This window comes from Sander lucioperca, chromosome 20, assembly GCF_008315115.2.
Source record: "Sander lucioperca isolate FBNREF2018 chromosome 20, SLUC_FBN_1.2, whole genome shotgun sequence".
NCBI lineage: Eukaryota > Metazoa > Chordata > Actinopteri > Perciformes > Percidae > Sander > Sander lucioperca.
Genome location: NC_050192.1, coordinates 806638 through 820699, shown reverse-complemented (window position 1 = coordinate 820699; position 14062 = coordinate 806638). Strand labels below are relative to the sequence as shown.

The 14062-nt window shown below is 41.2% G+C and overlaps 1 protein-coding gene across 1 annotated transcript; it reads left to right on the top strand.

Moving 5' to 3' along the window:
* Positions 1-6813: 6813 nt before the first annotated feature.
* Positions 6814-12823, top strand: prl2 (prolactin 2). The gene is made up of 5 exons (XM_031288203.2): positions 6814-6952; positions 7255-7436; positions 10399-10506; positions 10715-10894; positions 12370-12823. The coding sequence occupies exons 1-5, from the start codon at positions 6931-6933 to the stop codon at positions 12562-12564; spliced, it is 687 nt and encodes a 228-aa protein (XP_031144063.1). The 5' UTR covers positions 6814-6930; the 3' UTR covers positions 12565-12823.
* The last annotated feature ends 1239 nt before the right edge of the window (positions 12824-14062 follow it).

Below are 14062 nucleotides of genomic sequence, written 5' to 3'. Positions count from 1 at the left end.
CTTTCTTCAAGAAAGCATGAGTAAATTATGGTCTCATTTATTTGAAAATGGATGATAAAGCACAGGATGCTTCAGGATAGAGGCTTATGCTAACCATTGCACTGTGTACATGCAAATACTCGTGAACTTGTTTTGGGGTGTTGTCCAAGTTTTCATCTTAAACATTTTTCACGTTTCACTTCATCAAAAGTTAACTGGAACATTTGGTTTCATGGTAACATTGTAAAGTAAATGTATCTGAAGTTACTGTCTGTAATGTTAGCCACTTGCATGTTTCATCTGCAGTTGCATGTCCACCCTCTTGTCAAATATCGTCACATCCAGTTGGTTTAGGAATAAGTGAGATTAGACCTTGTTTTATTGTTCCTTAATACGTTAATTTATTGCTACACATAACAACATTACGATCTCTTCCCAAAAGCAATTGTAAAGATTAGCTGCAGCCAATCAGAACCTAGTGACATGTTAGATATTTTTTTCATGATACCATCAAATCGGATTCTTCATCAGTGAAATGTTTCCTATCTTTACTAATTAAAGGAATTTTGTTTCAAATTTGCTCAAAGAAGAAGTTGCTCAACTTTACCATGTCATGTATAAATGACAGTGCTGATAATACCATTATACAAAGTGTAACAATATGATGTGTAGTTTCTCAGAAAAGAAACCAAAGACTAATGAAGAAATATATTTTAATGCGGTAGGTCCAGTCTCCGGTCAGTCATGACAGGAGAAGTTCATGTGCCGTTAAAAAATGGAGTGAAAGGCCAAAGCCTGTTAGGGTGCCGGCCTGTGGACATGCAACAGTCACCCTGTTACTCTGTAGGTCAGTCTGAATATGACAACATGAGACAATCTGCAACGTGCAAAAACAATCTGCAAAAACGTGACGCAGACTCACATGGATCTGCAGCTTCTAGTCGTCACTGAAACTTTCAACAAACCTGCTCAGTTGAAAGAAAGTCTTCTTATTTTAAACATCTTATTTTCATTATAACAAGATATTTTCATGGTATGTACAACATATTTTTATTCTCATTATTACCAACTAAAACCTCCATATATTGTGATTCAAAAATGAGAATGTTAAAGCCTAAAGATTACATAACTAGGTGAGCATCTGGTATAAGAAGTACACAATCACACACCATTTTAGTCATATGTCTGTAATACCAAGAAATAAATTGAATTATACTTATAACAGACCTGTCCTTTGAAAGCGTTTTCCTTTGAATGAGTAATTCTGTAAATAAATATGACACATCATCAGTTGTGCACCCCGGCCTCATTGTGTGTTTCGGCCTTTTATCACAATACACCCTCACCTGGGGCTGGCCCACCACACGCATCAGACCTGGGTGTGTGTTGCACCGGAGGCTCCATGACGTCACTTGGCAGCCCATACAGTCTCCTTCCGCTTCAGCCACAGCCAGTAACCCTAACCCCATTAACATTAATTACTATTTAATTGATCATAGAATGCCTGCACTCTGCTTTGGCTATCAGCAATTATTTGTTTAAAATTCAAAATACATTACGTTTGGGGAACCACTCTCCTATAAGAGAAAAGCTGATAAACCATGCTTTAATTCAGTCTCATAATCTGAAGGTCTGCTAAAGAAAGTATTTCCAGAACTCTGTGTACAGTGGCATAGTATACTTCAAACACACAAGAACATGTAATCAGGTTCTTTATAAATGTAGCATTTATTGAAGCAGAAAGCAAGGCACAGCAGCTGAGATCTAAGGGAGATTAAACTACAAAGAACCCTTATTTCTACTAAATCTGCCCTGCACAACCCAGAGAGAATCAACATGCATGTTTACAGGCAAACAAGTTTTGACCTACTTGGATGGAGAGGTGGCTGGAGACACTACCTGCGGGAGGATTACGGTGAGAGGAAAAAGAAGAAGAAGAAGCAAAGTTTGGGCTTTCAGCTTTCATAAAGGTTCTTCAGTCTTCAGTCCAGAGGGGCAGGGCCAGAGTTCACTAATCCCTCATGACAACTTTCCCTTAACTTGCTCTGAACTAAACCTTCTCTATTCTAGTCTCACTAACCTAAATCTCCCATAATTGAAATCTAGAGGTATTTAGCTGCAAGTAGAATACAAACATTGCTAACATTATTATTTATAAAAACATCATAAAATACTGTAACCATCAAACCATTGAAAATCATTCTATTATCAAGGATGATGTTACCTAACAAAACACCAAGTGCTCTTACATGTGTATATATATATATATATATATATATATATATATATATATATATATATATATATATATATATATATATATATATGTATGAGTATCTGTGTATGCAGAATTTAAACAGAAATAAATGATTACATTTTGATGAAGTCCCATGCTTGCTTGTGTGCTGTTAAATGTCCCCCCCTCCTTCTCCTCATCCGAGGAGCACAGGGGGTTGGGACACTGGGTTGGAGCGCCATCTTCTCAGCATGTGTGGTGTGAGACATCTTTCCTGGGGTTTGAGTATCCTTTGATCAGACATTTAAAGGGGAACTATGCCGTTTTTTTAGCTTAATTTACCTTAACTGAACAGCTTCGGAGTCACTGGAATGGTTATATGACTTTTTTCGGGTGGAATGGTGGTCGTTTTGCTTCCCCCCTAGTGCCTGTGGGCGGAAAAACCACCCTTGCAACTTTTGGCCGCCGGCCTCAGCATCAGGAAGTATTGCATGATATCAGGTCTCGCGATGTAACGGATTGCTTCACAGCACTGCACACCCATTCAGGGACCAGCTAACAAGGTAGAGATGGAGTTTTTCACACTATCGTCATGGCTGAGCCGGCAAAAAAGAAGCAGAAAGCTAGGAAAGCATTGTTGGAAGAACAGAGGAAGAGGAAACTGCAGACTTACCGAGAGAGGAGTCAGACACGAGTAAACATAGGAGCTGCCAAATATCTATTCTGAAGCTGTAGGGGGGGGCTCTATAGAGAAACCTGTAGGGGGGGGGCTCTATAGAGAAACCTGTAGGGGAGCTCTATAGAGAAACCTGTAGGGGGGGGCTCTATAGAGAAACCTGTAGGGGGGGGGCTCTATAGAGAAACCTGTAGGGGGGGCTATATAGAGAAACCTGTAGGGGGGGGCTCTATAGAGAAACCTGTAGGGGGGGGCTCTATAGAGAAACCTGTAGGGGGGGCTCTATAGAGAAACCTTCCAGCAAAAGCGAGAAAACAGCGAAGAAATGGCCAAAACTGCATAGCGCCCCTTTAAATAACTGACATACACATTACCATAACCATCTGGTACACTGCTGCCACCACCCAGGACAAGGGCAGACTGCAGCGTATCATCCGCTCTGCTGAGAAGTCCCTCCAGGACCTTACGTCTACCAGAACCCTGAAGCAGGCAGTGGACGAACGGAGAGATGGTCTTGCTTGTCCACATAGTTGGGACCGTAGCCATAGGTCAGCTGATAGCCATCTTAGCCTTTTCCTCAATTTACTCTGATTTTGATTTGAAAACTTTGACCGACCAGGCTAACAGAGTTAGCAGGAGACCGTGTTGATTTCTCTATCCTGATCCTTAAATATGATGCTATAGTTTCAGACTGCCGGGGGACTTCCTCTGACAACATTGAGCTACTTTTCTCTTTCCATCTGTGTGCATTCATGTCCCACTAATGCTTTTTACTTAACTTAGCTCCAGGGAGCTTATTCCCCGGAGTCCTTGTGAAAAGCGACTCCGAGAGAGGGTGGTCCAATACAGGGAGTACAGACCGAGCATCAGGTGTCGGTGTCCCACCTGAGCTGCACACAGACAGAGGTTGACATGTGTTACACCATTTAAATTTAGGGCGGGAAAGTTGCCTCTTAATACATCCATGGTTTTCTCCGGCCAAATATTTGGCGGTCCAATCGGCGAACAGAGGGAGTGGCTGAGAACGATGACATTGAGGTCGTGACTTGCGCTAGTTTGAGTTATAGTTCCGTAATAGCGGCGGAGAAAGATGCGGTCTGTTGTGGCAACGCTGCCGAATATCCAGAAGTTAAAGCCCGAGAAAGAACAATCTTTGCTGAGTTGTGTTGGTGGCCATGATGTTGTGGCCCTCCTCCCCACGGGGTTCGGGAACAGTTAGATTTTTCAGCTCGCTCCGTTAGTGGTGAAGGAGTTGGCTAAGGCGAACACTAGCGATGCTAAGCTGATAGTTGTTGTCGTCTCCCCTGTAGCCTGGTCCTACCAGACAGTACGTAGGAGGGCGGAGCCAGGCTACCAGAGAGGCTCTGGGCAGATCCAATAGTTTTAAACTTCAACAGAGTACCCGCCTTCAAGGTAGTTAACACTTGTCAATGGAGAGAGGCCATGAAATGTACCAGAGTCTGGTAGGACCAGGCTAAATATGGTAGGGATGCCCCTTTGAAAAGTAAACGCTTCGGTAGCAATTTAACTACCTCACAAGAAAATTTGATTAGAGGGTTGACTATTTTCAAGTTGGTTTTAGGTTCAAACCATAAAGCACATAATGACATTTACTTGGTTAGTTCAGATAAAATGTTTTCCTCAATCCATTTCTAACCACTTAATTCGCTCTTGCATGTATAAGCCCACATCAAAGTAATCCCTTCTGTTCTGCCCCATAGTGAGGGGGGTAGGACTGTCCATCTCTTGATATCCTACCTAATTGTCTTAAGAAGGGGAGGACCATTTAAATAAAAAAACTCATCTATGGGAGTCTTAATGTTAATTACAAGATATCTCATACCTTGTGGTTTCCATTGAATGGAAACAGAACCAAGATGTGACGGATAGGTGAAGTGGTTTAATAGGATGGCTTCACTCTTATTTAAATTCACCTTGTATCCTAAAAACGTTCCAAACTCCTCAACTAATTTCATCACTTGTGTAATTGACTGTTGCTGTCCCTTGTCAGCTTCAGCTATACTTAGGCCGAGCTGTTTTAGCTTAAATGGCACATATAATGGTCATTTTCAGGTTTATGCTTTCATTTTGGGGGTCTACTAGAAAATGTTTACATGCTTTAATGTAAAAAAAAACACATGATTTTTCTCATACTATCTACTGCTGCAGCACCTGTACTGACCCTCCGTCTGAAATGCTTCCTTTTAGCGCTAAGACCCCCCTCCTGAAAAGCCCAGTCTGCTCTGATTGGTCAGTATCTGCCTGCGTCTTTGCAGCGTCATTGCAACTGTCAGGCACTGTCATATTTCTGACACTTTCTCTAGAGAAAAAGGGCAGGCGCTCAAGCCCCTTTTGATGTCTATGTGTGCATGCCTGATCCTAACCCATCCTAACCAATTAGGAGCAGTGGGCAGACTTATTCTGTCACCTGGGGACCAACTCCAGTTGTAAATGCCAGTACCTACGTCAAGGGCAATGGCAGGAGATACCTAGCATGCACGTCTTTATGGTGGGAGGTAACCGGAGTACCCAGCCAACTGATGATGTCTGACCAACACATAGAAAGATAAGTCAACTGCTTACAACTGAGAGGAACTGATCCAAGCTACAATGCTGACCTTGGTCCCCTTGCCCCCTATGTTAAATCCCATGCACGTAACTTGGGTGTTATTTTAGACTCCTATCTTAACCTGGGGAAACAAATATCATCTGTTGTAAAGACCAGTTTTTACCAATTAAGAATAATTTCCAAACTCATACAATCATACAATGATCTGGAAAAAAGTCATCCATGCCTTCATAACCTCCCGCCTAGACTATTGTAACTCCCTCTACCTTGGTCTCCCTCTGACTCTGGTGGCACGGCTTCAGATGGTTCAAAATGCAGCGGTTAGGCTGCTCACAAACACTAAAAAGCGTGACACATTACACCTGTCTTAGCCTCCTTGCACTGGCTTCCAGTCAAGTCTAGGATACAATTTAAAATACTGTTGATGGTTTTTGAAGTTCTTCACGCCCTGGTCCCCAGCTACATAGCGGATATCATTCATCCCCATGTAGCTCCCAGGTCCCTCAGCTCCTCCAGCCAAGGTCTCCTCCATGTCCCACGGTCCCGGCTTAAGCACAAAGGTGACAGAGCCTTTTCTGTTGCTGGCCCTCAGCTGTGGAACCGACTACCACCTGACATCAGAAATGCCCCTTCTATTGTGATATTCAAAGCCAGACTCAAAACTCACCATTTTACATTGGCCTTCCCGGCATTTTAATTGTCTTACTCTGCTATGTTTGTAATTAAGTGATTGTCTTTTGATGTCGTTTTAGCCTAAACCACTGATTTGTAAGTGAATTTTATTTTAGTTTTATTACCCTGTGGTTAATGCGCTATGTACAGCACTTTGGTCAGCGCGAGCTGTTTTTAAATGTGCTATAGAAATAAACTTTACTTACTTGCTTACGTACAATTAGCCTACTTGACATCATTCAACTGGCTTTTCTAAACAACATGACATTCATTTAATGCTGCCCTATGGTGTCATTCTGAGCTCATAAAGTTCCCTCATCAGCTCTCTTTGTAGTGCATGGAGCGCTCTAAATGACCTTTTGGCTGTATGTCTTTTCTCAAGCTGGAGGGCATGCAGACATGAATCATAGGTACTAGAGAAGCGTGCTGAGTGGATCCAAAGTGTCAATGTAAAATCTGTTGGACGGACAATCGAATGATGCTTTTTTGGAATGATGTCCTGTCATCGCTCTTGCAGACTGCCTTAGGTTACTCTATTCTCTATTCTAATCTATGATGATAGTCTCACTCACTCACTCACACACACACACACACACACACACACACACACACACACAAACAAACTGCCTGACCCCCCCCTCCCTCTTCTCTAATTCTCTCTCTCACTCTCTTGGCTAAGAGTAAGTGTAAAAGGGAAATGGTCAGTAAGGGATCCTCATATGAGGCTTCAGGGATCTTTGAATAGAAAAGCTTCTGCACCATCTGTTCTGAGACAGGAGCTCCTCCTTTCCCTGCAGGATGCCTGGAAACATCAGATCAGGTATTTCAGGAATAGAACTTTGCATGAAGAAAGAACTGTAAGTCCTCTCTCCACTACTCCATTATGATTCGGTCTCTATATTTCATTCTGTTCTTGATTGCTTTTTTTATCCTGACTTAAACATATCTGGGGAAAAAACATTTTTAAATACTTTTTTCAAAAGCAGAGGACATGACATTTTCTCATTCTTAAGAATAATTCAGCTTGAGACTTGTTCTGTGTTTTGGATCTTTTTTTTTTTTTCCAGTTCAATGTTTTGTTTTTATTTATCATCTTTGTTGTCCCCTTGGTCTTTCTTCTAGTGTCTTTTGTGGTGTTGGTCTGTCTGTTGTTCTGCAGCAGACTGACCAGCGTGGGTGCAACACCTATCTGTACCAATGCCCACGCTGGGTGCCACGTCCTCTCCCTGTCAAACCTGTTTGATCGGGTCATCCAGCACTCAGCCAGGATGCATGGCATTTCAAATGACCTTCACTCCGAGTTTGTAAGTCTCCTCATGCAATTTGTCTGACAACGGGTTTCCAATGATTTTTATCAAATAAGTTTGATTTTGTAACAGGATATTTATGTTTGCTAAATGTGTTAAATAGACTGTATATTAGGATGTATATTTACTTTGATCATTTAATTGATTAGACAAGGAGCATTTTATACTGTATACATACGTACACTCAGTGGTCAGTTATTACATTAGGTACAGCTAGCTGAAAATAATGCCGTCTAACTACAACAGTCATGCAATAAATCCTCTTTATGAAGGTTCCAATGTTCAGTTGTTTGTTTATTACTCCAAAATGATGTAGTTTGAGCTGCTGTTGAACTATATTGCGTTATACTGACAGAGATTCTCTTATTTAGCCTACCCGCATTGATAAATGTGATGTGTCAGGGTATCTAGAATGCAGAACGCAGATGAGGAGGAAGCAGGTGGAGCTCAATGATTTAATTAAGAAAAACTTCCAAAAACAGGCAGAGAACTGAGGCAAATCCAAAAGAAAACCAGGAACACTGAAACACTGGGAAACTAATCACTTAAAACAGGCAAGACTTCTGACACAAAATACAACAACCTGATGCCAGACAAAGGGAGCACACAAACTAAATACACAAGGCAATGAGGGTTGTAACGAGAGACAGGTGACATGAGGACTGATGAACAGGCGAAATGCTTTAGGGCAGGGCAGACAATCGCAAAGGCGGGAAAACACACAAGGTAGGAAGTCAGGCAGAACAAACAAGACATGACACATGTGAATGACCCTACATTCGCCGTACGCCGACGACGGCGGTGAGCCCTTTCCGGAGGCCAGCGACGACGGTGAGACCCTGTGAAGACCCTTTGGAGGTTGGCAAGGAAGGTGAACCCTCTGTGATGGTAGACAGCGAAGGAGATGCCTCTCACGTGGCCAGTGGCGGAGACCCTCTGGAGGTCAGCAGGAGGTCGACGGCGGTCAACCCGGAAACCTTAGCTCGGACACTGGGTTGCAGGAATGGAGACATGTCAGCTGGACTGATGACCGGCGACAGGGCAGCTGGGCTGGGGGCCGGCAACAGGGCAGCTGGAGAAACAACGGGCTGCTGAGGCAGAGGTTAGTCCGAGTAGAGGTGGAGTTCATCGGGGGCAGGCAGTTGCTTCACAGAGTCCGGGAATTGCAGCAGGTGAGGAGTCAGGAGATGGCTGCCATATTTCAGGGGGAACCAGAGGTGACTATAGAAGCAGGGGTCTGTTGCAGCTCTGAAACTTGGGGCTGTTGCAGGTCAACAGAAACTTGGGCCAACTCAGGAACAGACGAGACGTTGGCCAGAATGGTCAACTCAGGAACAGACGAGATGTTGGCCAGAATGGTCAACTCAGGAACAGACGAGATGTTGGCCAGAATGGTCAACTCAGGAACAGAAGAGGCGTTGGCCAGAATGGTCAACTCAGGAACAGAAGAGGCATTGGCCAGAATGGTCAACTCAGGAACAGAATGGCCAACTCAGGAACACAAGAGGCGTTGGCCAGAATGGTCAACTCAGGAACAGAATGGTCAACTCAGGAACAGACGAGACGTTGGCCAGACAAGAAAACTCAGGAACAGGCTCAGGGTCAGAATGGCCAACTCAGGAACAGAAAAGGCGTTGGCCAGAATGGTCAACTCAGGAACACAAGAGGCGTTGGCCAGAATGGTCAACTCAGGAACAGATGAGACGTTGGCCAGAATGGCCAACTCAGGAACAGACGAGACGTTGGCCAGACAAGAAAACTCAGGAACAGGCTCAGGGTCCGAACATATCGCTGGGCTGCGTAGACTCTGGGTTGCTGGATGCTAGCACGCGGGGGCCTAGCTGACAGAGAAGCAGGCTTGGAATCAGGGGCTTCTAAGAAGCTCTTTAACCAATCAGTCAATGATCTCCTGAGCCATGACTTTGAGGTAGCCTTCCAGCGTGCAACCCTTAGATCAGCCTCCTTATACTAACACACAAGGCAGGAAGTCAGGCAAGATCTCAAACAAGACATGACACATGGGAACAAACAGAAAATTAAACAAAACCCAGGATTATGACAGGATGGACAAAATAACTGATTATATGATATCACGTGTTTCCTCCTGATCCGATATTATATTGATACTTTGGACAAGATTTGCTCAGAAATAAATATGTCATAAAGTCTGCAACGATTAATTTAATTCAATGCAATTCAGGGGCCTGAGATCGATATCCCATTTAACACATCAGTTATATTTATATCAACTCACTAAAAGCAACGAAACTATGATTTAACAATGTAATTACTGAGCTCCTCCAGACATTAAAAAGAAAAACAAACTATTCTTTTGAATAAAAAGAATAAATATAATGTGGGAATTTCATAAACAATGCACATGATATGTATCAATATTTTCACTTTGCATCGATGATATTGGATCGTTGATCATTGAAACGATCGATCCAGATCGATGTATCATTAGACCTCTAGTGTACACACACATAAATATATATATATTATATATATATATATATATATATATATATATATTATATATTTTTTTATATATATATATTTACACCTCTAGTGTACACACACATAAATATATATATATTATATATATATATATTTATGTGTGTGTACACTAGAGGTCTAATGATACATCGATCTGGATCGATCGTTTCAATGATCAACGATCCAATATCATCGATGCAAAGTGAAAATATTGATACATATCATGTGCATTGTTTATGAAATTCCCACATTATATTTATTCTTTTTATTCAAAAGAATAGTTTGTTTTTCTTTTTTTATGGTATATATATATATATATATATATATACCATATGTGATTCTTTGCATTTGCAGGCCATTCTACTATTTCATTCATAACTTCTTTACTCCAGCCACAGTTGACATTTAGGAGACACTAACCTCTGACATTTCATTCTTGCATTCATGTTTGTACTGTCAGGAGCAGTATTTCCTGCCCAGTAGGAATCAAATTGGCCGGGTCAGTCGCAACTGTCATACCTCCACCATCCTCACCCCAAATGGCAAGGAGAACGCTCAGAAAATGGCGGTGAATTAACCTTTATAAAAACTATTTCCTGTTATTGGCATGCATCATATAGTTTGCTTTCTTCTATATTTAATCCATTGTACAACATGTGTTTTTCAGTTTTTTTGTATGATTGATACCAATTCTATCCTAACTACACACAACTGTCACGACTTAAAAGGATGGCTTGAGTTTGAACTGACTTTTAAATGTCCTGCTGTCACTGTAGAGAGAAGAGCTGACGGAGGTGATTCTGAAGCTCTTGGTGGCATGGAGGGATCCTCTGTGGCATTTCCATCATAGCATGGCTCACTATGATGACTTCAACAACTTCAGCTCCAATAAAGCTCTTGAGATGAGCGACATGGTGCACGAGCTACGCAAAGGTGTAGAGAAAGTGGCTGAGAAGGTACTACATGTATCCGTGAATGCCTAAGTGAAAAGATGTGGGACACAGTTTGCACGAGCAGTTAAAGCACTTGCTTTAAGTGTAGAGTTAATTCCAAACATCTCTACATCACACTTTGGCAATATGTATGGTATATGCTTGGAGCTGCTGTGTAATGTAGCTTCCAGGGATGTAGCTTCTTGTTAGGTTGTGTAACCTCAGTGACACAGATGACAAAGTCCCTACGTCACACAACAAATCCAAACTGCATTGCTCACCCTCAGTTGACCTATTGTTCAGATTCAGCACGAAACATTCAGCTATTATCTAGCAAGAAAGGAAGAGCACCCTTCAGGCATACTGCCCGCAACACATTTCTTTCTTTCTTAGTGGAGAGAGAATGACGTACTGATGACATCAAATGTTCTGTTTTCAACATGTCTTAAAATAGATGGTATTATACGGGCGCCTGGGTAGCTCACCCGGTAGAGCACGTGCCCATACGTAGAGGTTTACTCCTCGACGCAGCGGCCGTGGGTTGGACTCCGACCAGTGGCCCCTTTGCTGCATGTCATTCCCTCTCTCTTCTCTCCCCTTTCATGTCTCCATCTGTCCTATAAAAATAACATATTGGGATTTTTTTTTATTTAGGTGTATGGTCCTTTAGTGTATGGTCAGCTGGCATCATTGATTCTTTGAATGTGTTTGGCAGTGCTGGATTTTCTTTTTGTAGAAAGAGAGTTTTTTTCATTTTCTCTTTATTTAGAATCACATATCAGCACTTAACACATTCCGCATAGTTTGATAGAAACATATAGTGATTCATCTTTACAATTTTTTTTTTTTTATTTTTAAATATACAAATATGAACAGAACATGGGGTGCTTCAAAGTGGCAAAAAGAAAAAAAAACTACTAAAAAAATACTAAGAAGAGAATAAAATAAGAGATTACGAGCAGTTAAACAAAAGAAGGGCGTTTAGGAGCAATATACATTTTCCACTTTTCCCAGATTTCCTCAAATCTAGTTTTCTCTAGTCTCACAGTAAAGGTAATTCTTTCCATTATATAGATTTCGTAAAACAATGTCATACCATTCCTCTATAGAAGAGAAAGATGTTTTTATATGCAATATATATATATATATATCATTATATATTTAGAATGAATTTGGTTGTAAGCAAATGTATAAAGATTTTCTTCTCCCTGCTCTGAATGTGCATAAGTCAATTAGGTTATATTCTGTGTGAACTCTGGATATAAACATTGAATTAATAAAAAAAAATCAAGATTACAAACAAGACAAAAAAATATCTCTACAAATCAAGAGGGTGTCTCCTTATACTGACAACCTCTTATTTTGGGCTAAATCAGTGATAGTGTTTGCTCAGCGAGACCGTCATGGCTTCTTTCTTGAGCTGATGTGTGTGTGTGTGTGTGTGTGTGTGTGTGTGTGTGTGTGTGTGTGTGTGTGTGTGTGTGTCCTGTCCTCTCCAGATGCAGGTGTTGGGGATAACAAGTAACACTGTCAACAGCCTGACTTCTCCTGAGGCTTTGTTGCCATCTGAAAGCGCAGAGTGGCGCCTGATGAAAGACTACGACCTCCTCTACTGCTTTCGCCGAGACTCCAACAAGGTTCAAAACTACCTGAAAATCCTCAAATGTCGCATCGTGCCAGAGCATGGATGCTGAAGGCCAAAACTATGGAGGCTGTGTATAAACTTACCTGGAAATATCAACACGTTGGAATGGAAATGCTTCAGTTGGAGACTAAAGCTGTACGGAATGTTAACTGATAACGCACGTATGTTCACTTCTATCATGACTGGAGTTCTGCTGTGAGTGTGGACATTGTGACTTTACTACAGAAAGGGTGGAATAAGTGCAATGCATGTTATGATCCTGTATACCACGTTTAAAAAAAATACCATATAAAACATTTCAAAAAACATTGATGCAATGCCTTTTTTTGGTCATTTCAACAGAGGGAAATAACCTTGGTGCTTACACTGCTGCTGCGATGCATTTCCAACCAGGAAATCACAGCAATTACAGCATCACGACTAGAGCCCGACTGATAAAGGATTTTTAAGGCTGATATCGATACAAATATTTGGTGATTAAAAAATCCGATATTCCAATATATCGGCCGATATATATTTAAAAAAAAAAAATCCAGAAACACGTAACAAAACATAAACAAATTTCCCTAACATTAGTGGTTTGTAGTTATTTATGAGTCCTCACCAAAATAATGTGATAATGCAGTTTAAAAATAAACAATAACAACAGAACAGAGGAACATCAAAATATATTAAAGTTCTGATAAATAAAATGTATAAAACTACAAACTTAAGATATGAAACTTAAAATCCTTTGAACAAAAACAATAACAACAAAAAAAACTCAAAGAGTGTTGCCAACAGGGACCATAGATTGTAAATATTAATGAACAAAGCATCCGGTTCAGCGAAGTGCTGCAAATGTGGAAGTGCCTTAAACCTGCTTTCTATCTGAATTCCAGCAGGGGGAGACTCCTTAAACCTGCTTTCTATCTGAATTCCACCAGGGGGAGACACGTGCGGTTGCAAAAGGAGGTCTGTTTCTGTAGAAGTCTATGAGAAAGTGACCCACTTCTCACTTGATTTATTACCTCAGTAAACATTTTCATTATGAGTTTATGGTCTCATTCGCTAGTTTTAAGTCTTCTGCAACACAAAACAATGTTTATTTTTTTGAATTATGGTCTCGTTGATAAAGCAGGGGGTGTTTTAGGGCGTGGCTATGATGTGATTGCCAGTGAAAGTGTGTAATGTAACGTGGCTCCTCCCTCTCGTCTAAAATCGTCACATTCCAACCAGGATGGCTGCGCCCGTAACCAGTATGGTCCAGCGCAAACTCGACGACTCATAGCAGATCTCCACAAACCAATGGGTGACGTCACACGTGCTCTGTCCATTAATATTAACAGTCTATGAAAGATTCCAGGTTGAATTTGACATGTACTTTGAGTCTCTTAAGTTGGTATCCAATAAGAAAGCTATATTAATATCTGATGTCTACTCTAATCTCTTTAAGTGCTCCTGCTGTCTACATTAATGATTTTTGAAAGTCTGTCCCCTTTGTATCTTTATTTCCTTCTATTTAGTTTTTATATTATATTTGTATATATATTTTTTTGCATTTTACT